We start from the raw sequence: 24891 nt of genomic DNA, 5'->3' as shown, positions 1-24891 counted from the left end.
TCCAACTCCTTTCTTATCTGAGCACAGACAAACTCTTCCTTGACATTTCCTCCACCCACCAAGTGGGCCCTGTTACTCAGCTGCAAACCAGTCAAAAGAACAAAAAGCGCCCACTGTGATGAAAAGGAATGCGATCTCAGCCTCTGGTCCCAGCTTGCTGCTGCTTGGCTGACCTGGGAAAACCTCTTTCATGCTTTCTGCCCAGGTTCCTCATCTGTAAAACCAGAAGTTTGGATTAAATAGCCCTTGAGCCCCATTTTGGTTGTCAAAATGATACGGTTCTTTCTACATTTTACTAATGGACACACCATGGCAGAGACAATTTTCCATCAAACGGGCTGCTACCACCAGGCTGAGAGGAGGCAGAGAATGTAGACCAAGGATATCTACAAACACACTAGATATGGGAACACCAGAGCCTCAGACCAACTGTAAGAGGCAGGAGTTGAGGCATGAAAGAAGTAAAAAATGTAAAATTGTAGTTGTAAGATAGAAAAAATACTACTAAAAGGTGACTAAAGGAATGACATAGCAAGGTTCATTACCAACTCTGGAGTCAGGTTATTTGGATTTAAACTCTACCTATAATACTCCTTAATAGTGGTGTGGACATCCAGAAACTTACTTAACTTCCCTGTGCATCATATTCCTCAGCTATGACACAAGGAAAAACAGCACTTTCCAGAGCTTTAAAAGGAATAATCCACTTAATAATCCCCTTGGTATATGGCACATGGAAGTTCATTCTAAAGGTTTTTATTTTAATAATTTAATACGAGGCATTATAATCTACTCCACTATTACCTAAACATACCACACAGAGAGATTCTAGTCTCTGCTGTCTCAGTCATGATTTGGGGATTCAGCCTTCCCATCTGTAATGTGATGATCTGAACAAAACTGAACAAATGGTAATATTTTTGATGGATCTTATACAAGTTCTCAATGAGGATTTTAAACATTTTGGGTTTTCATTTCATTTAGTCATCTAAATAAATTCTGATACATATATATGTTTTTTTCTGAACATTTATTTTAGAATCAAGTTCTGGCACAAGTCTTCAAAGCCTGAGTTTATATTTTTGTGTAAGATATGCCAGCACTAGTTTACTTTTAGCAGGCAAATGAGAAAGGAGCAGATTCAGACTCAAATTTGTGAATGATGGAGCCAGACCAAAGGGAAGTTGTTCAGGTAGAGAAATGGATGGAGAATTCAATCATTAGCACAAAGTGGTACAGATTGGCCAAACCCAAGAAGATCAGCAATATACATTTACTACCATATTCACATTGCAGTTTATAACTTGGATTTGAGTTAAACATCATCAGTGTTCTTACTACACTTATGGTGGTAATTTGAATTATACTGGTTTTGCAATTTCATTTACATTTAATTTTCAAATATATATGGGTCATATAATTGCAACACAGACTATAAATATAAGGAATATAACTGATTTTCACACATAGGAACATATTTAAGGAACATTATAATAAAAAGAAATTTAGCAAAAACAAGGGTACCCGGACATTCCGTGTCCTTTTAAAGAATGTCCAAACTACTCTACTTTGAAAAGTATTGAATTAAACTTTCCCAGGTTTTTCACAGCTCTTCTGAGTTCCAGAAAGACAATAATTTTGATTACAAACAGATTAAACTTCATTAATAAAACAAGAGGTGGATTAAACCATACCTTTAGGTGCAAAAAAAAAAAAAAAAACAAGAGGTGGGAATGGAGGCTTAGAATTCAGAAACAGGGAACAGCAATAACCAAATTTAGAAAACTACACAGAGGTGTGTAGCTGAGCCATGTGTTCTAAACAGGATCACTAAGAAAGGGCGATCAGAGATGAAGAAGCCAAGAGCTGATGCTTGAACCTCAGGGAGTTTACCCTACCTAGAGCGCTCACATCCATCTGTGGGAAAGCACCATCTGCCTGTGCATTAAACATGATCTTCTTAGGATTACGTGAGGCACTGCTGGTCATCTAGGAAGTGAATGGCTTAGAACTCCACAGAACTAAGACTAGCCTCATTTGTGATATTCTTCCAGGCCCACAGTCAGTGTTGTAATGAAGGAATCCAGTCTGAGGCACTGATCTTGACAAGCTGGACAATTAACTTACTTTACTATGAATTTCAAAGAATACAGGGGCCTTTGAGGTGCTCTTGGAGAACCAGAAGGCTCCCAGGCTACAGTATAAAGAAATAGTGCAGTGACCAGGACAATCCTACACCCAGGAACCAGACATCAGAACTCATTCCTGGGCCCTGGCATAAGCCAAACCCAGTGTTTCTGCCTGGCTGTGAATCTCCCTTCCATGCTACACAGCAGGCCACACTGGGACCACACAGTTCTGGATCCACAGAACCAGACTCACTCACTGTGTGAAAACCAACAGCACTCTCCTCCTCCCTCCCTTCTCCAACCTCAACCCAACACCAGGGAGAAAAGCCTGAGAGAAGCCCCCAGAAAAAAACCAGACTCACTGTTTGCCTTCTTCTGAAAGTCAGGTTCTTCCACAGCAGCAACCTCAGCTGAGTCCAACACGCCATGTTCCCTCCTCCAATACCACAGAGACTTGTATGTGGCTTGGGAGCCCTGGAGGCAGTGGCCAGAGCTCACAGCAGGGACGAGTGGCTGGTCATTAACTGAAAGATAAAGCAGGAGGGGAGGAAAACGTCAGTTACTACTACAAAGCCATAAGCCAATGAGGGCAGTAACTCCAGCCCTCTCACTGGAGACTTCAGTCACCCAAGTCTGCAAGGACTGCTCCACCACAGGTCATGAGCCTGGACTCCCTGGCTATAGCCTGGCTTTAGGAGGTTACCTGGAAGCAGCCTGACAGCTGGCCCATATGGTGCTAATCACTTTAGCTCTACTGGAGTGAACATTTGTGAATCAAAACAGATTTGACTGAGTGACCTTGGGTGGCTAAAACATTTCAGATGGAAATGGTTTAATGGAATTGCAGGGACCAGCTCCACTTCTCCAAGAAAGTACCTCCCCTCTTACGTAAAATGTTACCAGCATTTATAAATTTGCCTCAACCCTATAGTGATTCACTGCACACAACATTTTATCACAAAGTTGGGTACTTCAAGTGATAAATGGCACCATTCAGAAAAGCTGTTTCCAGTCTGGAAAGTCTCAGTACATTTCCGATGACTGTGAGTAAACACTAAAAAATTGTTACTAATACCTGGCTCCCAGGTGAGAAACACTCCAGTGCTGAGTCTCTCTGGAGAGAAACAGTATCCCATAGAGAAACAAGTGTGCTGAGGCAGGTGTGATGTAGTGTCTGTGAAACTGACAAGGTCAGGGACATATGCATGCCGGAGTGTAATGGTTGGAACACTGTGTCAACTCGAGAATTTTAGAGATTTAACTAAGTTAACTCAGAAGGGGGTTAGGATCCTCATTTTGCAAACATCTTCATCCTATGCAAGAGGAGAGCACAGAGATGGCATGGGCATAAAGGACCCACCCTTGGGTGGGTAGCTTGCATACAGTATAAGAGAGGAAATGAGGCTCTCCCTCTTACTGGCTCTTGTTGCTTTTTGCGGTTTTCTGCCATCTTGAACTATTGCCTTTTACCATGCCACCCTGGCTTGCAGCCAGCTGATTATGGACTGAAACCATCTCTAACTGAGCAAAATGAACCTCTCCTTCCTTCACTTCGGGTGTCGGGTATTTTGTCTCACCAATGAGAGAAAAGTAACTGAGACAAGGAGCAAGAATGAGTTCTTAGGAACAACAGAGACAGCATTCTGTGTGTCACAGCTACCTACCCAATAACCATATTTATTTAGTGCTGGAATAATTCCAACTAGTCATCCTAAAGTTAAAGTTGGAGAAGAGCTGGAAAACATAAAGTAGAAGAAGAGAGAGAGATGGAAGGTGTTATGGCTTGCCTCTAGATGTCCCTCCTAAGTTTCATGCAGTAATAGGTGGAGTTTTTCAGAGAGACTGGATCTAGAATGTGTGATCCTGGGATTAAGTGTGTGATGCTGGGATCAAGGATGTGTGATGCTGGGATCAAGGATGTGTGATTACTAAATTAGTTCACTGATTGGTTTACCATAGTTTTGGAACTGGATAATAGGAAGGCACTTCTTAGAGGTTAGTGCACCTGGATTAAATATAAGGGACAGAAAGAAGGTTGCTTGCTGCTTCACTATTTCACTGCATGCTGCTTTTCTGCCTTCTGCTTACCATGAACTGTTTTTCCTCTGTGATGCCACCAACCATGACACCCTCCCCGCCAACTATGAACTGAAACCTCTACACACTGAACTACAATAAACCTTTCCTCCTTTAATTTTGGGTGTCAGGTGTTCTGTCTCAGCAACAAGCAAAGTAACTAACACATAGTGTAAAGCTAGTCCAGTTAGCATTTGGTAGCCATGAACCCTCAAGAGATACCACCTTTACTTATGAAATAGCTCAATTAATTATTGTGACTTCTAATGGCATGGGTGTAAGGTGGGACACTGAACATAAGGAACCAACAGCAAAAGGAGCTAAGACTATACTAACTGCTACGAATACAAAACCAAAAATGAGGCAGACTATCCATAAATCCAAAGGAGATCTCGTGCAAACGTGAACCTCTAATAGAATGCTACCCTTTGTCTCCTACTCAACAAGGTCTTAGATTAAAAGCTTCTACAAAAGAAAATAGAATTTGTCAAGTCTGAGGAGGGATGACCTGCAGTTAAGTAATTTATTCATTAGAAATCCAATAAAAAAGGAACTTTTCTTAAAAATCTATCTTTTCTTAACATTTGTTCAGCAGATCTCTAAGGAATACAGATCCCTCCCAATATACAAAGTGTCGTATTTTTAAAACAGGCAAACTTAAACCAGTATTACCACATCGGATTGCAGTAAATTGCTTACAAATGTTGACTGGGCTCAAAGCACTAAAAGCCAGCACTGCTTCATGACATACATGCTTAGGATCCTAAATTTTTTTTTAAAATGGCTTAGGATAGGAGTTACATTTCAGAAACACTGAAATAATTAGCTAAAATTTTTCCTACAAAAGCTGCTCTCCAGGAATCACTTAGTTGGTTCATAAGCTACATGAACCCCAGGTAATACTAAGGAGTCTAGAATACAAATTTGCTATTAAAAGAATAAAACTAACCTAGGAAAAAGCTCAAATATGAATTAGCCTCAGCTTCCCAACCATGTGATGCTAGTAAGGCTCTTATGCTAAGCATCAATTTTCCACTACAATGTGGGGATGACAATATCTGCCTTGTAAGTCCCTGACAGTACATGGCATGACTAAGTGTCAAAGAAATACAAGTTCCCTTCCTCCCATTGGTGTTTCTCCATTTTATTACAATGTTGTAACAAATAAATAGTCACATCCTGTCCAAACGACATATTCCACCTTTTCTAGCAAAATCCATTCTGAGATCCCGGTAAGACAGGAGAATTAAAGTAGGAAATCAAAATCTGAGTAGTCTTGTGTTGAGGTCCCCAGGGCCAAACCTAAGTACAGAAATATCTGCCTGCAATGAAAGTGAAGTTCAGAGGAAGAGGAGACACCTACACAGGGTATTCATTAAAAAGAGGGGGAAAAGCCAGGAAGAGTTTTCTTGGAAACCATTTTCCCAAAAGTTGAGTATCCAGGTTTAAAAATTAGATTCTGACCTTAAGGACCCCAGCTTCACCCCCAGGAAATACACAAAAGAGATCATTAAGAAGTATCCCTGAACAACTGCAGAAAGCATTCCTGCGGCTTTGCAAACCTCCAGCCCCAACTCCTCCCTGCTTAGCAATTCCTAGCCTCCGGCACAATTTCTATCTCTGCTGCATCGCAGCACACAATAATCAATGCTAGGAGCAACTCTACCAAAGAAGAAAGTCTGGTAATGCCTGAACTCTTCTGTCCAGGTAACTAAAGCCAAAAAGACATATCCACATCAGTTTTCCACAGACGTGAACAAACAAACCCAAACCAGAAAAGGTGGTGGCACTGGATTTCTCAATGTTTCAAAGCACAGCACGCTCACTTCTGCCCTTATGCACATTTCCAGCTACTAGCTGGAAAGGATCCCACTTGACAATCACCGTTAGTGGGCAGGCCACTCTCATCTTTTACCGGGACATCAGCCACTTCATTGGTTTCCCAGCCTCCGATATTGCTACGCCCCGCCATTCCCCTACCTTTTTGACACTGTGCACCCAAAGTTATTCAGCTAACCCAAGTATATGTACATGCAATTCTCCATCCAGTCCTTTGTCAACTAGCCACCATTCTATGAAAGTAATCCAGTCTTCACCACAGTTGACTGGGGTGCCTTGCTGGGCCTCCACCCAGTTTTCTGACCATCACCCCACTTTCCCTGCACAGCAATGCCTTGCACTCTGAATTACAGGCTCAGGATGTGCTGCGTACTCTTGATTTCTAACACTATGACTTCACTGGTGCAGTCCCTCAGTCTGAACACTGTCTCCAGCACCATCAGCCTGGTTAGTTCTTCCCCAACCGTGGGTCTCTACTTAGGTGTCACAGTCCCAGGGGTCCTTTTCAGATCACTTCCATTGCAAGGACATTTGAGTTAGGAGCTCCTCCTGGATACTTAAGAGACCAACCTCAACTTTCCCTTGCAAGAACTGTCCTGCCTACGTCAGCAGCAAAAGGACATTCTTGCTTGTTTCAGTACTGTTTTCCTGGTAGGCCAATATAGTACTGGCTTGCAAGAAGCACTCCAGGGATGTATGCTTAATTAATTAACAAAAAGATTGGCATGTGCAATAGGGTTTCAAAATTCTAGGGTGGTGGCATTCCTGAACATGTGGTAACTGATTTCTCAAGCTTGATTAACCAATTGAGGCAAATTCTCTCCAGAGAGGGAGCTCTGTGTTCTGTATATATCCACTACAGACACCAGAGGGTCACAGAGGACTACTGAGCTTCTAAGGTGACCCCAGGGACATCCTGAAAAATGTAATTGAATTTCTGTTTGTTCCCCATCAACATTAGGTTTAGCTGAGGACTGAGTTGCCCTCCCAAGGCCATCAGAGCTATGAAATTGGTTTTCTGTCCATCCTCACGTTCAAGTTTTAAAGGCTTGTCTTTCTGGGTCTCATCACCAGTCACTCAGATAGATTACTCCTTGCCAAAATTTGGTAATTTCCACATCCCAACCTTGTTCTATACAGTATGGACCAGAAGAAAGTGACCTTCAAAAGAATTTTTTAAAAATTTACTTCATCTGCCACTGATAGTTTGAAATTATTCATATCTATAGAATACAAAAGGCCACTATAATATAAATTGAAATAAACAAAAATTGCTTTATTAACGTCATCTGTAACACAGAAATGCAACTAAAACCATTTTTTCACAGATGTATGCATTTTATTTATATGCCTCATATATATTTTATTTATATGCCTCTCATATATGAGGCATCTCTCACCCCTACTAAAGTAGAAGTCTAAAAAGTGCCAATAAGCGTGGGGAGCAACCAGAATGCAATATACCGATTGTGGGAATGGAAAAGCTGCTTTGGGAAAGCATGGAAATTGTTTATAAATAAATACATACACTTGTGATAGGGCCCAGCCATCCCATCCTAAGTATTCATCCCACAAAATAACAGCATATGTCTACACAAAGACCTATATGTTAATGTTTATAGAGGGCTTCTAAAAAATAGCCAAAACTGGAAAAACTCAAATGTACATAAACATAGAATACTATTTAGCAACAAAAGGAACAAAGTGCCGATTCATGCAACAGCATGTTATTTTAATAACTTTTTGCTGAGAGAAACAAGCCAGATGTAAAAGACCACACACTGTATGATTCTATTTATATGACATTCAGAAGAAGGTGAAATAACAGAGACAGAAATTAGATGCGTGGTGGCTCAAAGTTGTAAGTGGGAGAGAGGACAGACCAAAGGAGTGTGGAACAATTCTAAATTGAGATAGTGCTTTCTGGTAGTTACACAACTGCATACATCTGTGAAAAATGTATACTTTAACATGTAAGTTTTAGTGCATGTAAATTATACATCAATAAACTTGACATCAAAAATATGCTTTCTCTTATAATAAATATATCCTACAAATCAAATTATGTCTTAATTATTGCATGATTCCCATCAGAAGGAAAATGGTAGATATATATTCATCACTATTTATTTATTCATTCCACAAACAACTGCAGCCTTAACTCTCCAAGGGTTCCATTTGCCACAACAAATATTTATTGAGCACCTATCAATGTGCCGGATGCTGTTCCAGATCCTGGAAACTCAGCGGGAAAAAGACAGGCAAAGTTTCTACTTTTATGGGGCCTCTATTCTAACAGAGGAGGTAGAAAACCGGGAAAGAACAGTGTTGTTACAGGGATGGTTGGCAGCCATAGTCGTGAAGAACACAGTAGGGTGACAGAGAGGGACGCAAGAGTGGACTGACAAAGCACTGCCCGGAAGTGCCCTGACCTGACAGCAAGCACACCAACCTCTTTTCACTTTTTTCTAAAGCAAAACCAGAAACGCCAGACTCAGGGATATTGAGAAAAGAAAAACAAATAAAGATCCCCAGGAAGCTTGCAGAGAAGCGGAAGAGGACTTCCGTGATCCCCTAGCACTCTGCTCCCCACTCTCTCCCTGAACACAATTTGCCTTTTTGAACATGACACATACATTTCAAAGAAAGATGAGTGAAGATAATTTTAAATAAGAAGAAACAAAGAAATGACATAAACACATGCACAAAAGAGAAGACTGGAGTTTTTTTCCCCACTTTGGCAGAGCCAGAAGAAAAATGGTAACTCTTTCCCAATACTGCCTTTTGACAGACGCAATGCGTCCATGGAAATGCAGAGAGGGGAAAAGTGCACTAGAAAGCTGACTTGCCTAGTCTTAGAGCTGCTCTGCAGGTTGTTCAAAGAAATCATTTTTTGATGACCATTAAATGCTCTTTCCGTTATGCTGTTTATCCTACGACTCCATAAATTGCTCATAACTTCTGAACAAATAGTTCACATACCTAGGATGCAGCCAGCAACTGACTGTCATTCTTTAAAAACAGTGGCTACATCACAGCTATTTCTCTAAATTTAAATAAATAAATGTGTGTATTGTTTTGTGTTTCCTGTGTGTATGCATTCCATGACAAATTTTCACACAGTTACCACAAAGGAGATTGAAGCTGACATTTCTGAAAACAGTTCTCAGTATCTCTCTTGATAAAACTGTTTGTAAACATTCTTTTCTTACTTGAGGTGTAAAGGAGAAAATGTGTATGTATTAGAGTTGCGGATGTTTTATAAAAATAAGTAGCTAGCCAGTAAACTACAAAGCAGGAGTTAGATTTAAATATTAAATATAAGATTAGGTCCTGATGCTAAAGCTCAATCTATTTCCTATTCATGCATTGTTGATTCAAAAGCAAAAATCATAGATGTGACTCATGTCTCACCTGCAGAAGGATGTAGAGGGTCCTGTAATATTAGAATACAAAACACATAAGCCAAATAAACCATGCTTGCTTTGGAAAAGGCCTCGTCTCTGACTGCCTCTCTGGGTGTTCATCCCTGAATCAGTAGCCATCATCAAGGAAAAGCCTAATAAAGTTATAGAAGACCAGAAAACTGGGCTGGAACAGGGGTACAGCACCCGTAACTGAAGACAAAATGTAATTGCCATGAGGCATGGGGGATTTTGAATTATCCTATGATTTCCCCTGGGCTGATTCATCAGCCTTAATAAACCTGAATCTAATTTGATGGCCTTGATTTAAATTTTCTGGCCTCCACATGCTAACGATCACCTCTACAAACTGTGAGCTAAATAAACCTTTCCTCCCTTAACTTTGGGGGTTATTTTGTCTCCGCAATGGGAGAAAAGTAACAAAGACAAGCAGTAATGAGTTTGTAGATAACCACACACCCTTCTTTCACCTTGGAATATCTAACTTTCTATACAAAACTTTCAATACAAAATTATTTGCTGATTTTCAAAGTGAAGGCTATAAAACAAATATACATTGAAAACTGAAAGAACAAATCCATGAATACTGTACAAATTTATACCTAGCCCTTGAAAAACATAAGTCCTCGCATTATCAACAATTCTACTTTAAAGGAGACCCTAAAAGTTTAAAGCTATTTCTGTCATGCCACTGATGCTAGATCTCTCTATCACCCTCAACATTTTAGAAGCAAAAAATGGTGTCAAAACTTTTAAAACTCTTAGGAGCTAGACTTTCTGGAAGCAGATCTGCACCAGCAAACCCAAGTCCTTGCTTCACGGTGGTACAGAAAGAGAAATTGTAACAAAATGTTAGAGATGCCCCTTTCCCTCTACTGGTTTCCAGTACACAAACACAGAGCAACCTTCAAAGACTTCTGCAAACAATACAACTATTTGACTTTTCTCTAGTGGGAAAAGTATACGTGTAGCTCATAAGAAAATGAATCTTCTCTTATATGAGAATGAACCCGTGAGCATTACGTATCATCAGAAAAAAATTAATTTTCAACCACAATAATAATGCCAGAGTAAGAGGCAGTTGAAGGGAAGGAACTATTGCATTCATAAACTTCTTGCACTATAGAAATACAAACAAGCAAGACTTCATTAGTCAGCCTTGACTTGCAGTAAAACTTGACTGGATAATAGTCTCTCGTAAAATTTTCTAAAAGATTTTGAAGATACATAGTTTAGTGATATTAATAAAAATCATTTTTCTTGGCTTACATGTCTGAAGGATCTTCAGATAATGAAACTTCTTGCAGTCTAAAGAGTATATATGCATAAAAATACTCAAAAGATTTGAGAGACGGACAAACCCAAATCTTGTATTGTGTTTTCTTTCTGTTAGCCCTGTTCTGTCCCCAAATCCTTAACTCTTCCGTTTGTTTGTTTTTCCTTAAAATTAACTGGTCCAGGAGGAACAGAAGTTTGGAAGTCAGGGAAAGCTGACTTTGAATTCTGATACTGCTACTCACTGGCTCTGGGAAGCATAAAGTAAAGCTAATAATGTGTATAAAACATTTATCCAGTTCCTGGGACAAAGCGTAAAGCCATAGTAGCCATTATAAAGACACATACCAGCACTTCCCAGAGTGAGACTTTCACCCAGGGTGGGGCACAGACTGGGCAGCCATTAAAGGAAACTCCTCTCTTCTCTGCCCACAGAGAATAACACTTCCTTCAAAGCCCTCCCCAGAGCAAACTGGAGGGCCTTCCACTGTCCATCTCATGAGGGGGAAGTGTTACCTTGTATTCTGGTGCAACTTCTGGCCATCATTTACCCACAGAACCTCTTTTGAGTCCCACTCGCTGTCTATTCTCTCCACACTCTCCTGGCATTTGGTGTCTTTTTCCCACAGCCCACTGTTGCCTTCAAGAACCTTCAGCACCTGCCTGAAGTTTCCTCTGCATCCTACTTCCTCCAGCAGCTACGTCATTTCCGTTAGAAACGTTGACCTCTCCATCTCTTTATAGCTCTACCTATGATCTTCTTCTGCAGAATCATTTATCAGGTGGTCCCTGCTGAATGATTAAGCTATATACAGCCAACTGCTGTGTCTCTCCATGTATCACTCTCTACTCCACTGAGCCCAGGATGACCTAGAACCTTGCAAACACTTATGGAATGAGAGCTCCTGGTCAAACCTCAAGGTTGATAAAAATGGATTTGCTATAGCAACAAAGAGATTTCACTGAAAGAAAAGGTTCTAGTAGCTAAAACCTATGATGAAATTTCCAGCCTGTATTCAAAGAAACACGAGTTCAAGTGAGAGAACATTTAACTTGACTTTCCGCAAAGCCTCTCTAGTTTGTTGGGAAGGACATTCACTTTCATTAACTTCATACAAACAAGTCAAAATCTGGAACTGGTCAAGGTGAGGCTCTAGAATCCCAGCTGATAAGAACATTTCCTTAGTGGTTCAACTCGGAATACGAGACTTCCTGCATGCTCAGAAGCTCTGAACACTAAACCCATAGGCCAAGACAAGAACTCACTCAAGGAAGCCTATCAACTCTATAAATTTTTCCACTTAACTCTTTATTCCCTTGAATTTTGCCAAACTGAGTCACCCAATCCCCAGGACCTCTCTGCAAAAAGTCCTTCTACTGGCTAATTCTGTAAGCAGTGCAAGCAGACATCATATGTCTGAGCCACTTCTGTTTCTGCTGTGCAGACAGGAGAATTTCAACAGGCTGCCAGGCAGGACACAAAGGCACAGGCCCTGTCCTCCAAAGCTGGTAACTGAACTTCTCTAGAAAAACTAGAACAAACAACTTTACTGGCTGCCTCACTAAATTAAAAGAAGAAAGCAGAAGAAGATCACAAGTTTGAAACAACATATTTATGATTCCAAAACCAAAACTTTAAGGGTGTCAGCTTTTTTTCCCAATATTGACAACACAGGCATTTTTAGTTGAAATCTGGGAGGATCCTACTAAAGAAAATAGATTTGTTTTACTCAATATTAGCAAGATTCTATACATCCCTCATCAAAAAAATATGTCATTAAGATTCTCACGAACCAAATATTCTGGTGCCAAAGAAAGCATTCAAGAAAAACTGGAACTAAATTTATTGGTGGGAATTTCTGCTAGTCTCCTTCTTTCAAATGTGGTTTAAAAATACACACAATCCTATATCCTAAGCAACAATGTGCTGGCTCGGTCTCTACCTCAGGTGACAGCCAGTGTCCCAAATGGAGTTCTGCCTAAAAGCAGAGTACATACCCATCTCTACAAGGTCCTCTAAAGGACTTTTAACAGAAGCCATGGGAACCCAGTGCCAGACAGCCCTCCATTTCCTCCACTGAAAAGAAAGTCAGGCTGCAACTGATCATGTGAAATGTGACCAGTGTAAACCAAAAAATGGTACTAACCACTCAATGTGCAATTTATGCAACAAGGCTTACGACTGAATAAGCATTACTTGACCAAAGTCTGTCTTTATTTTGAACTCTAGATCTTTACTACAATTAACACAATTATTAAATTTTTTTAAAAAGTACCACCCACCTTGAGTTACAACTAAATCTCAACCAGCCAAAGCTAGCAAGGATTTTATACTTTAGCATAAAGAACCAGCGCCTAGGAAACCCTCAACATTCACAATTTCTGTAGAGGTTTTCTCCTCATTTGAATTTAAAACAAAAGAGCAATTTTTATTTAAGACAGAAAAAAGTTTCAGTAGAAAAGCCGTTTACAATTCAAATTGGCCCAGTAAGTAGGATAAACAAATGAGACCAGTTCAATGTTTAAGGATTCAGTTCCATTCTAAGCTGAAAAGGATAGACTTTCATAGACACAAATTCTTTTTTCTCTACTAAAGGGCACTGTGAAGATGACTAAATTATGGAAAGTGGAAAGAATCTTGGATTCAAAAGGCAGCACACAATTTTAGTTTTAAATTAATGACAACTGGGGGGTGAATTTAGGCAGGGCATTGTACCACTTTTGGCCTCACAGAAAACAAATCTGTACAATGAAAAGGCAAGAGAAGATGAACTCCGGAGGAAACGCCAGGAGCAAGCCTAAGCATCCAGCAGCCATGGAAAATCTTAAGTACATGAGAAACCACAACCCTGCATCCAACCTCACAAACACGTTTCCACTTCCTCACACACTTCTGGTTGGGTGCAAATAAGGACACTTTGGCAACTAAGATGTAGGTGTTGACAGGAGCACAAAGGACAGAAAAGTGCTCCTTAAACATTCACTCCTTAAACATGTCATGGAGGAAGGTGCAGGAGAAAGTCTGCTGCAGTTTGGTTCTTGAAGATCCAACAAAGGTCCAAAAGTTGAAGGGTTGGTTTCAAGCAAGGCACTGTTAGGAGTTGGTGGAATCTTTGGGAGCCGAGGTCTGTAGGTCACCAAAGTGTGCCCACAAGGGCTGTAGGACCAGGGCTCCTTTTTTTTTCTGTTTTGCTGATTATGTAAGTGGTTTTGCTATACTACATACTATCAGTGTGATATGCTGCCTCATGACAGGCCTGAAGTAACAGTGCCAATGGGCACGGACCAGAACCTCCAAAACTGTGAGCCGAAATTAACCTTCCCTCTTTGTAACGGGATTGCCTCTCATTTTCTAGTATAATGATAGAAGCCTTCTAACAAAAATGCAGCAGGATGTTAAAAAGCACAATAAGGAATCAGCAATCAGTTAGTTTGAATCCGTGGTTTTGCCTTTAGACAGATATTGAACCATGAACAAGTTATTTAACTTCTATGTCAGATGAATCATCTGGAAAATGGGGCTCAGATAGACTCAGTATTTCCTCTCATGGGGGAGAGTTACACAAGATGAGATAAAATGTTACTCAGTGGGGTTTAGGAAATGGACAAATAATTTTAAGCTCTGAATCACATAACGAGTCTTACATTCTCTTCAGCACTGTTAGTCTCTATAAAAATTTTATTTATAAATATTATTTTGAGAAGTTTCGTGTAGTCTATTTGACATAGTTGTTAACACTTGCTACTTTCCCTTTTTAACAGTGAGAGCATGTCTAAGGGTTACCTAGTGTTTTTAAGAAGCAGTAGTTATTTTATAGGCAGGCTGCAACTAAAGGGATCTGCTTTTATTCTAATTATTTTTAACTGCCTTGAATTTTTTATACTGATGACAGATTTTTTAATTTGTAGGACTAGTGTGATATTAATTTTAAAAATTCATTGATGATTACAAAAATGTAAGTCAATGTAAACAATTCCAGCCATCCTAAATGCTGTCTCAGGTTAAAATTAAGTGATATAAAGACATAATGTGTAAAAAGCTGAACCCAGGATGGGCTCTTACCCATGGTATAGTTCATTCTTCATAGAATATAAGTTTAGGGTACAGTACAAACAAAAGCAGAGATGGAAGATAGTTATAAAATTCTGATATGAAAAGCCAAATGATAGCAAGAAGGAATCTTTAAAGTAGATGTTAGAGAAAACATAAAAACGTAGCAGGAGAGTCACTTAATACTTATTGAGCCATATCATGTGGCAATCACTCTGGTGAGAAAACAAAGCATAACTCCTTCAAGTATGGCTCTTACAATTCAGGACAAAGATGTCAAAATAAATTCAGGTCTCATTTTTCAAAGAGCCTTGCATGCCAAGCACAGGAAATAGTATTACTGTAAAGTCTTTTGACATTAGTTCAGTACTTTAAATGGCACCAGGTGTTTAATAAATATCTGCTGAACAAATGAATTTCAGTTTACTGGCACTATTTGTCTGATAGCACATTTATCTTCAAGGTATATGACTAGGGATCGGGGTAAGCTCAGTGGTAAGAGCACACGCCTAGCAATCATGAGGCCCTGAATTCAACCCCCCACCCTGAAAAAACAAAATGCAGGCTCTGTTGCTGCTGCTTTTAATACTGTATATTCCTCTTCTTTCCCTTTCACAGTAGCAAAGATCCACTGCACCCTTAGCTAAGGTAAACTCTGCTATGCCGCCCAAGGCCCTGTACCTGCCAGTACAGAATACTCTGCTGTCAGTCTAAACTCACCAGTCTGACTCTTTACTTTTCCTTCCCAATACTGCTGCTTTCATCAGTGTGGCCTTTAGGTCAAACTTGGGTCATCGAAATACCAATCTAACTGAGTCTAAACTGCACCCCTCCCACCCCCAAGGAATTTGGTTCTTCAAGAAAACAAGCTTAGTTTGGCTTATGGCAAAAATCAGTTATTTTCAAGCTATCATCTACAAAGAATTCTGCAAAGCAAGCGTGAACAGGGAATAACACCTGAACTTCTTAGCAGATCCTTCCCCCACTGCCTACCGTCTTCCAGAACTCCTGCTCATTTTTCTCGATCTTTCTTCCAGACCTAATATCTTACTAATTCTTAAGTCACAAATTCAGACAATGCTTTATAAAGTAGTGGGTTCTACCCTCCCGTCTCTAATGAGATTCTTTTAAGATATTTAGAAATATCCTCACAAGATACAGTCTAATTCTCCTCCGAGAATGGGCACTAGCACTCTTTTATTGGAAAATGAATTAGTCTTTCAGTCTTCAATTTTCTTATAATCACATAGGCTTAACAGGCCTGTAACATAAAAAGTAAAACCTATACCCAAAATAAAAAATGTGAAAGGAAGAGACATTTCAGTTCACAGAGATTTTTCAAATGTCAGTCAGAGGCAAGACAGGTAACTCGCTCAATTGTGTGTATTCTGTTAAAACTGATTTACTGTAACTAAGTCCTCCTTTTGCATTTCACAGAAGCATTCCTCATTTGGTTCTATGATTCAAGTCTTTATCTACTCAGTGCTGATAAAAGGTAATTTCAGTAGTTTCCTCTGTTCTGCCTTCCTCTTGTCCCATCACCTTTCTCCATCCTCACTCCAGAGAGGAAGCTACGATTCCTTCCCTGGGTGTTTCTTAGGCACCTATAATCACATAATGTGTTACACTGACGTTCCCTCCGAACACATCTCTGCGTGACTCCAATCAAAAAGCCATTCTGCTGTTAAATACAGACCTGTAATCAGAGGACATAAAAGGCTGAAGGGCTTTTAAAAACCATGTAGATTTATTTTGTAGACCAACAACCTGAATCTCAGGAAGGGAAAATGACTTGAGCAAGGCCTTGCTCCTTGCTGGGTTTGTGGGCATTCATAAATATCCTGCAACTAAACGTAAAACTTGGAACCTGTGCATATTGTTGAGAGGATATGCTGAAATCAGCATATCCTGAAGGAAAGTTTTAAAAACTACCGTTCTTCCCAAAAAATGAAAAACCACAATGCCAATGTTAACCAATAATAATCAATATGTGATAATAAATATATTCCCCTATAAACAAAAGTTGGGTTGGAATCTAATTTTTCCATGTTTAAAGAATATGAATTAGTGATCTAGTAAAGAAAACAGTCCAAATTGTTACCATCTATTTTTTCCCATGCAAGAGAAATCAACATAATAAACATGATAAAAACAATATGAGATGAAAGTAAACTAAAATCAAGCTTTTAAAATGACTAAAAACACTAGTTAACATATATAGTTGCAAAGCCCTTATATGATTTATATTGTGTACACACACACACACATACACATGCACATACAAACACCTATTTTACAGATAAGCAAACTGAAGTGGGAAACAAAAGACTGGGAACTTGCCTAGAGTTACCTATTCACAGGTGACATGACCAGAACTTCAATCTATGTGAATTTGACTTTGAGATCCATATTGATTTTCACTCAGCTCTGCATCTATACTTCAAGATGTCCTGATAACTAATAACATGCATTATTCATTAATTTAGGAAGAACTAAAATAAATACTTTAAAGGTATGTATTAAAGGTAGTTTCATAGAAGTCTTGAAATGGGTCAACTATTAGGAAATTCCACCTAGGAAATGTCATACTGTACTAAGCACCAGTTATCACAAACATCTTGACTTCAAATCTAGCCAGACAAAACACTGCAACTTCCAAAGGTTTCAGAATGTTGGAAACAATGCAGAATTTTAAACAAACACCAAAAACAGCATAAAAGAATGTTTTCAAATGCAGCTGAGATTATTTGTTTTTATTTAAATTTCTAAACTATTTAGTGAATTGCCTCATTCTTAAAAATAAATTAACATACAATTCAAAGTATTTAAATGTTAAATGTCATGATCTAGAGTAATATTTTTTTCAAATCACAACTTCCTCCAAAAGAGAAATGAAGCTAAGAGAAACAAAATTGTTCTACACTAATGTGGCCCAAATGATCTAAATATGCACTAAAATTTACCAATCTATCATAAACCCAGAGTTATTTTATCATTAATGCTAGTCTGATGATGTCTATGATTATTCCATCACTTTAAGCAATCTATCAGAATACAAGCAGCAAATGGGGTGCCCCTCTTTGCTGGATTTGTTCAAGTCAGCGTGTGTTAAAGCTCCTCTATAGTAAAAGAATGAATTAAGGACAGAATTAACTGAAGTGCAGTCTTTAGAATGGAAACACACCAAAGAAAGATAGATAAATGTCAACTGTAATTACAAAAAAAAAAGAAATTTAGAACATGCAGAGTGCTACAATCAGAGTTTTTGCAGGAGTAAAAAGGAGAACAGCTACTTTTAATTTAGGGTAACATTCAAATCAAGTCTTAAATTTTGTACCAAAGATTTGAAACTGGAAAACATACACTTTTGAACACATTTTATTTTAGAAACAAATGTCTTGTTCCTCTGCTGTGAACAGCGCATAATCCACTTTAACAGTTTATGACCCCATTAGAATGTGGAGAAAGCCCTGGTGTGAAAACAATTTTGTATCTGAGATTTTCATTCTGTGTCTTCATGTATTTCTAAAATGTACCTCTCTAACAACAAAGAAGTTATTTTGGGGGGAACTAATTTCAAATGAAAATATCCAAATTGAAAAAATAATACTTTTTGCATTTTGCTAGTTCGATATTCCTAATTTAATGACCTGGTTCAGTTCAGTTCCTGTGACCAGGCTGTTAAGTGAATTGATCACTAAATGAGGAACTTCACATAGTACACACCTTACAATATTCAGCACAAAGAAATGGTCGAAGGAAACTCCAACTTGATGACTTTGCGTTTACATGAACAACTCTTATATGCGGTACTGAAATGTACAAAAGAACATAAAACTATAGTACTGTGTACTGTACAATCAGAAAAAATTATAGTACTGCATAAGCAAGGTTTATTGCCCAAAAAAAGGCACTGAGGCTCTATAAATAAGATGTACAGAACTGTACCCACCCCCCCCCAAAGAAACTGGTCATTAAGTCTGAGTGGCAGGTCATAACTCCCAACAGTTGTAGGTCATTAAATAAAGAATGTCTGCATCTCCTTTATCCTGAGTACTCACACAGAGACAAACTGTATAGGATACAACTCTCCTTTAAAACGCCACAACCAGACTACTTAGTCTGCTTGTGCCTCAGTTTTCCCAATCTATAAAGATACAAACAGGACCCATCTTGTGTGGTTCTCACAAGAATGAACTGACTTACCACATATGATAACAACCAGCAACAGCAGGTAAACATAACTGCTTTACTGAGAAGTGTTTTCTAGTGTATTCTAATTTATTAGACCAATTGATAAGAGAAGCGGTTTCCCATGCTACTCATTTTCATAAGGCAAACTCTGAAACTGTATTTATTCCAGAGAAATAAACCTAAGAAAAGGCTCAATTTGATTTCTGGACAACAACTGTGATAACAGAAAATTAGCTTATTTCAAAAGATCCACAAACCTGGAAAAGGCCAGTTAAAGACCAATTAAAAAATTCAGTAAAGTTGTAATTAATAACTGAACAGTACTCTTCCTTTTTTCTTTTGTTCCTTGTATTTTACGGCTAAACACATCATTCCACAATCTACACTGTCTGCCACACTAGAAAAAACTTTGAGGTCACAGATAATTGTGGGCACTCGATTAATTGAAGTAATAGTATCATTTGCATTTTAAAGCAAGTAAAACAAATAGAGTTCGGGAAACATTTTTTCTAGGTTCTTTCCATAATGTTGTAATCCCAGTGCAACCAAGGTCTCAAGAGTTGAAGAGAATTTGGTAACAAGGGAAGAATGATACCAGTCGTAGATTACGGTAAAGTTCATCGGTGTTCAGAACACAGTGAGCATCCTCCAAAGCTGCTGCTCACATAGCTGAAAGTGTACCAGCTCTTTGCTTGATGTGGGAGTTAAAGAACTAAATCTGAGTTCAAATGAGAGCTCTGCCAAGTGCAAGGTATACGGCCAGGCACAAGTTAGCCTCTCAGCTTCTCATCTGTGAAACAGAGATAAAGAAGCAGCACTCGAGACATTTGGAACAGGACTTGGCACACAGACCTTGTAAGTTTCTATTGCATAAATATTGCAATAACTTCAGCATTTGTGGTTATTTCCTCTTGCAGATGTGAGAATGGTCTCAGCTTTTAGTGTAGGCCCTCTCCCAAGACAGTTAAATAAGGGAAGTATTCAGAATGATCTTTTAAAATTTGATGCTGTGGTACTGGCAACAAAACAAGCCCTGAGGATCAATGGAACAGATCAGAAGATGCAGAAACAACTCCAAACACAGTCACCTTGTCTTTGACAGAGCAGCCAAACACATCCACTGGAAGAAAGATAGCCTCTATAATAATGGTGCTAGAAAAACTGCCTCTGCACACGCCAAAGAATAAAACTAGACTCTCACCATGCCCTGGTGTCTCTCACCATGCCCTGAACTAAAATCAAAATAGATCAAATATCTAAATATTAAAACAGAAACGCTAAATCTTCAGGAAGCTAGAATAGGCAGAACTCTTGAAGACATAGGTGTAGACATGAACGAAATTCTGATTGCATGGGGAATATTACAAAGAATCAACTACTGAGGTCACCTAAAATGCTTTTACACAGCAAAAGAAGTCAACAATAGAGTGAGGAGATAACCCACAGAATGGGCAAAAATTTTTGCCACTTGTCCTTCAGACAAAGAGTATCTAGAAAATATAAATAACTGAAAAAAATCAGCCTCCCCAAATTTAAAGATCTAATCCAAAAATGGATGAGACGAATACACATTTCTGATGAAGTACAAAAAGCAAATAAAGATATGAAAAAATGTTCAATATCATTGATCACTCAAGAGATACAAATTCAAACAATGCTGAGACTCCATCTCTCTCCATGGCTAGAATCAAGAAATCAATTAATAACAAATGCTGGGGAATTGTGGGGGGAAAAGAACCCTTTTCCACTATTGGTGGGAGTGTAGTCTGGTGCAACCACTGTGGAAATCAGTGGTTAGATGCCTCAAAAAACTAAGCATAGAAATCCCATATCACCCAACTATTTCCTTTCTTGATACCTTTCCAAAAAAACTAAAAATGTCATACCACAGCAATATATGAATACTCATATTCATAACAGCACAGTCTGTAATAGCTAAATTTTAGAATCAGCCCAAATGCTGTTCCACCAATGAATGGATAAAGATATGTTTTTTAATACAATGGAGTATTACTCAGCCATAAAGAAGTATGAGTTTGAGACATTTCTAGGTAAACAAGTGAAGACCACACTCTTAAGTGAAATAAATCATACACACCTGTGAATACCACCTTGTTTCTCTGGTGTGGCAAAATTGAAAGTCTAAATAAGTACGGAAATGTATAGTACATATTATAAAATAGGAAGCAATTTTTCAAACGGGAAGGGGAACTAGGAAGGAAGAAGAAAGGAAGGAAAAGAAAAGAAAAAAACAGATAAGAAGGATAAAATGGAAACAGCTTTTGTGAATAAGGAGGAGAAGAAAGGTTGAAGGGAGGAGAGGGAAATGGAAACAAGGGGAATGAAGATCTAACACGTACAGGTACAAATTCTCTATGATGAGTGGGATCATTATGTCTATTTAGTAAGTATACATATTTAATTGTAAAAATAAAATTTGATGCTGGAGTAACTGACATCACAAACACTGCAATTTCATTATTTCTTTACTCTCTAGATAGTAAATAAAAGTGTATCTAAGTGTTTTAGAAATGCAAGACAACATGCATTTTAGTATTTTCTAGATATCCAAAAGACTAAGAACTCAAGAGAGTTTAAGGCAGTGTCTACTTAACCATCTGAGGAGATAGAAATTAAAATCACAAAGATCGAACAATTCCCACTCACTGCAAATGTAGTATTTATGAGGGAAAAGATCCCTATAAAAGAAAGATTTAAATGGTAAAATATTCCAACCCTTCTCCTCGTAGAGGAAGAACTAAAAAGATAACAATAAACTGAGTTGCTGAGTTTCATTCATTTTTAATACTGTCTGCATTGAAACTTCCTTAACAGAGGTTGAAAACAACCAAGCCCTTTCCAATCCCAGACTAATGCACTGCCTCATATGAACTGTAAACATGCTTTCTGCCAAAATGCTTCCAGTGTCTATTACACGTCTACACTTAGACACCAAGAGAAGCTCTTAGGAGGTGTGAGATTTCAAATGCTCATCTGTAGACAAACACTACAGGTGCCCTAGTCACAGGTACATCATCATTCTGGCACTACAGTGACTTTTGAAAAGGGACTGACAAATTACTCTAAGGTAGCAATTCTTATTTTGCAAAGGGATTGTAGTCTATATGAGGCAAGAGACCCCTTTTCCTCTATCACTTATTCTCAAGTAGATACTGATTTTCTCTGCTTGTACAATGTTTTCCCCAAAAACTCTTAGCATAAATTATTTTAATGGCTTAGGGGAGCACTTGGGAAACAAGCGGACAATGGAAACTTTGTACTCCAAACTTGTTATACTGTCAAAAGAGGCTCTATTGCTGGGCGTGGTGGCTCACACCTGTAATCCCAGCACTCGGGAGGTTGAGGTGGGAAGATCATTGTGAGTTCGAGACCAGCCTGGGCCACCAAGTGAGTTCAAGGCCAGCATAGGGAGACCCTGTCTCAAAAAAGACAAAAAAAGGGTGGGGGGCTCTACTCAGGAATATTCTCAGTGCTTTTACACTTTGTTTAGTGTGGGAGATGTTTCTCAAGTGAATGATGTGAACAACAGAAAACCTCCACATTTCTGTGGGAGGTAGAAAAACAAATTCAAGGGGGAGATGAGAAACAAACGAGGTGACTTTTAGAAAACACATAAATTTTGTTTGAAAACATCAAAACTTGGGCCAGGTGCGGTGGCTAAGGCCTGTAATCTCCTCACTCTGAGAGGCTGAGGCAGGATGCAAGTTTGAATTCAGTCTGGGCAGTCTGAGTACTTAAGGAGACCCTGTCCTGGGCTGAGGATTTAGCTCAGTGGCATACGTGCCTGCCTGGCAAGCACAAGGGTGTAAGTTCAATTTCCAGTAACAAAAGAAAAAAGAAAAAAAAGGAGACCCTGCCCCAAAATTTTAAAAGAAAAAGACTGGGTGCAAAAACCCTGGGTTCAATTCTCTGTAACACACAAGACCAACTAAACGGAAAAACACCTTAGGTCTGGGTTCCAAGCTATCATTTTAGAAAACAATTAAGCTCTGCTCTGGAATATGAAGGTAAGGTTTTATCAGGTGGTTCTTTGCTTGTTTGTTTTTTGTGAGAGCTGATGACTGACTGATGATGAAAAGTGATATGCTGATTCTCATCTCAAAGTAAGTTTTCTTAACTATTAAATCTGCCCTCTAGTATGTGAATCTATATATTTCCTCCTCTTTTGTTAAGTGTCATGGGGAAAAAAAGTGGATGGTATCAATGCTGCAAGTGAGAAAGGCCAATTACTTGCAGAATGTATACTTTTCGCCTTTAATTTTATTCCTTTCACGCTTTATGGTAAGTGTTGAAAAAAAACAGGCAGTGACACAACGCGGCACCTGATGCCCGAGAACCCTGTCTCATCTGGCCGTGCCCCGGGCTAAGACAACACGCACAGGCTTTCCTGCCAGTCCCCAGGGCTCCTCCTAGTCTGCAACTACCGGTTCTCACCGGATTCGCCGTCCACTGGAACCCGGGAGCTACAATGCCTCGCGCAGCCCCCGCGGCTACCTAGGCCGGGCGGCCAGGAGGCGCTGCGGGCCAGTCTCCGGGCCACCGCAGGCGGCGCCCAGCCCCCAGGGCTCCCGGCCGGGCCCAGCCTGCAGCCGCGCTCCCAGTTCCGCGCCGCCCGCCGGGGTTACTCGCGGTCATCCCGCCGCACCTCCTCGCCCCAGCTTTTCTACTCGTGCCCAGCCTGAGCTGCCCCGAGAAGGGCAGCAAAGCGAAGGGAGATGGAGCAGGAGGTGAGGAGAAAAAGGCACCCAGCTCTGGTTTCCCAAGCTTTTCTAAGTTTTCTGTCTTAATTTAAAAGAGTCAAAACTCATGCACGCCAGCTGCGCCAGGGCTACCGTGTCCTTGAGCGCACGGACCCCCGGGTTAAACAAAGCCCGAGGCCCCTAGCGAGCAAGAGCGTATCAGACCCCTCCGGGACGCTTCCTACTCGAGTTCTTCAGGAACGAGGGTGCGCAGCTCCAGGCTCCGGGCGCACTGAGCCGATCCCAGGTCAGAGCTCAGCACAGACCGGCTTCTTAAAGCGTGGAGCAGGGGCTCACAGCGGGCATTTGCCCGGTGGACGCCAACTGACCCGAAGCCAGATGGGTTTCAGCCGGCTCGGCCGCTTCCAAACAAAGGGAAGCGCTTTGCCTGCGACCTGCCAGCCCCCCGCCCCAGCAGCAGCGCCCTCGGCATCCCCGACCTCGCTGCGTCCGAAGTGCTGCGCCAGGTCTCCGAGCCCAGAGGTGCGCCCCAGAGCCGGGACAGGCGACCCTCCAGAGCAGCAGCTCCGCGTCCGGGGCCCGACAGATTATCCCAGGGCAAGCTCTGCCATCACGCCGCCCTCGCCCACTCTCCGTTTGCACTGCAAGAGGTAGAAATGTGGGGGGGCCGGGGCCAAAGTCCCCCAAACCTAGAGCTTTGCAAAGTCTCCCTGACCCCGAAACAAAACAATACAATGCCCCAGTCACTGCAGTGCCGCTTACCTGTTTCCACTTTGGTGTTTGCGTCTCGCCCCCACCCCTTGACAAACCCTTCTGCAGAAGGGGAGGGGGAAAAAAGAAACTGGGGGGACCCCGGGGCGAAGCGCCCTGAGACTGGCTCTGGCTGCGCGGGTCTCGCGGCGCCCCTCCCTGCCCCGCGAGGGACCAGATGTGCGGCTGCTCCGCAGGTCCCGGGCGCTCTCGCTCGCCCTCGGAATTACTGGGTTTTGCCGCGACTAGTTCCTTTTATAGATTCGCCGCGCCGAGCGAGCGCAGGGTTACTGCCGGTCAGAGCCGCGCGCCCCCGCCCGGCCGCCCGCCCGCACGCCCCGCCCGGCCTCTGTTTATGGAGTTCAGTCACTCAGCACCAAGCACGTGGAGCCCGGCCCGCCCCTTAAACCGGCGACGCGCGCGGCGGGCGG

General features: G+C 40.5%; 1 protein-coding gene across 2 annotated transcripts in view; it reads right to left on the bottom strand.

The window, feature by feature from the left end:
- Abca1 (ATP binding cassette subfamily A member 1) overlaps positions 1–24657 on the bottom strand; it is a 128837-nt gene extending 104180 nt beyond the window's left edge. For both annotated transcript variants that reach the window (XM_063224413.1, XM_063224412.1), the window contains exons 1-2: positions 24473–24657; positions 2492–2653 (exon numbers count right to left, since the gene is read on the bottom strand). In XM_063224413.1, the coding sequence (XP_063080483.1) occupies positions 2492–2557 (66 nt within the window). In that variant the 5' untranslated portion in view covers positions 2558–2653; positions 24473–24657. The remainder of the gene's footprint in view (positions 1–2491; positions 2654–24472) is intronic.
- Between the last annotated feature and the right edge of the window lie 234 nt (positions 24658–24891).

Source organism: Cavia porcellus, unplaced genomic scaffold (assembly GCF_034190915.1).
Source record: "Cavia porcellus strain 051 isolate PalLab524CR breed Dunkin Hartley unplaced genomic scaffold, mCavPor4.1 scaffold_1, whole genome shotgun sequence".
Taxonomy (NCBI): domain Eukaryota; kingdom Metazoa; phylum Chordata; class Mammalia; order Rodentia; family Caviidae; genus Cavia; species Cavia porcellus.
This window is presented reverse-complemented; position numbering and strand designations above follow the sequence as displayed.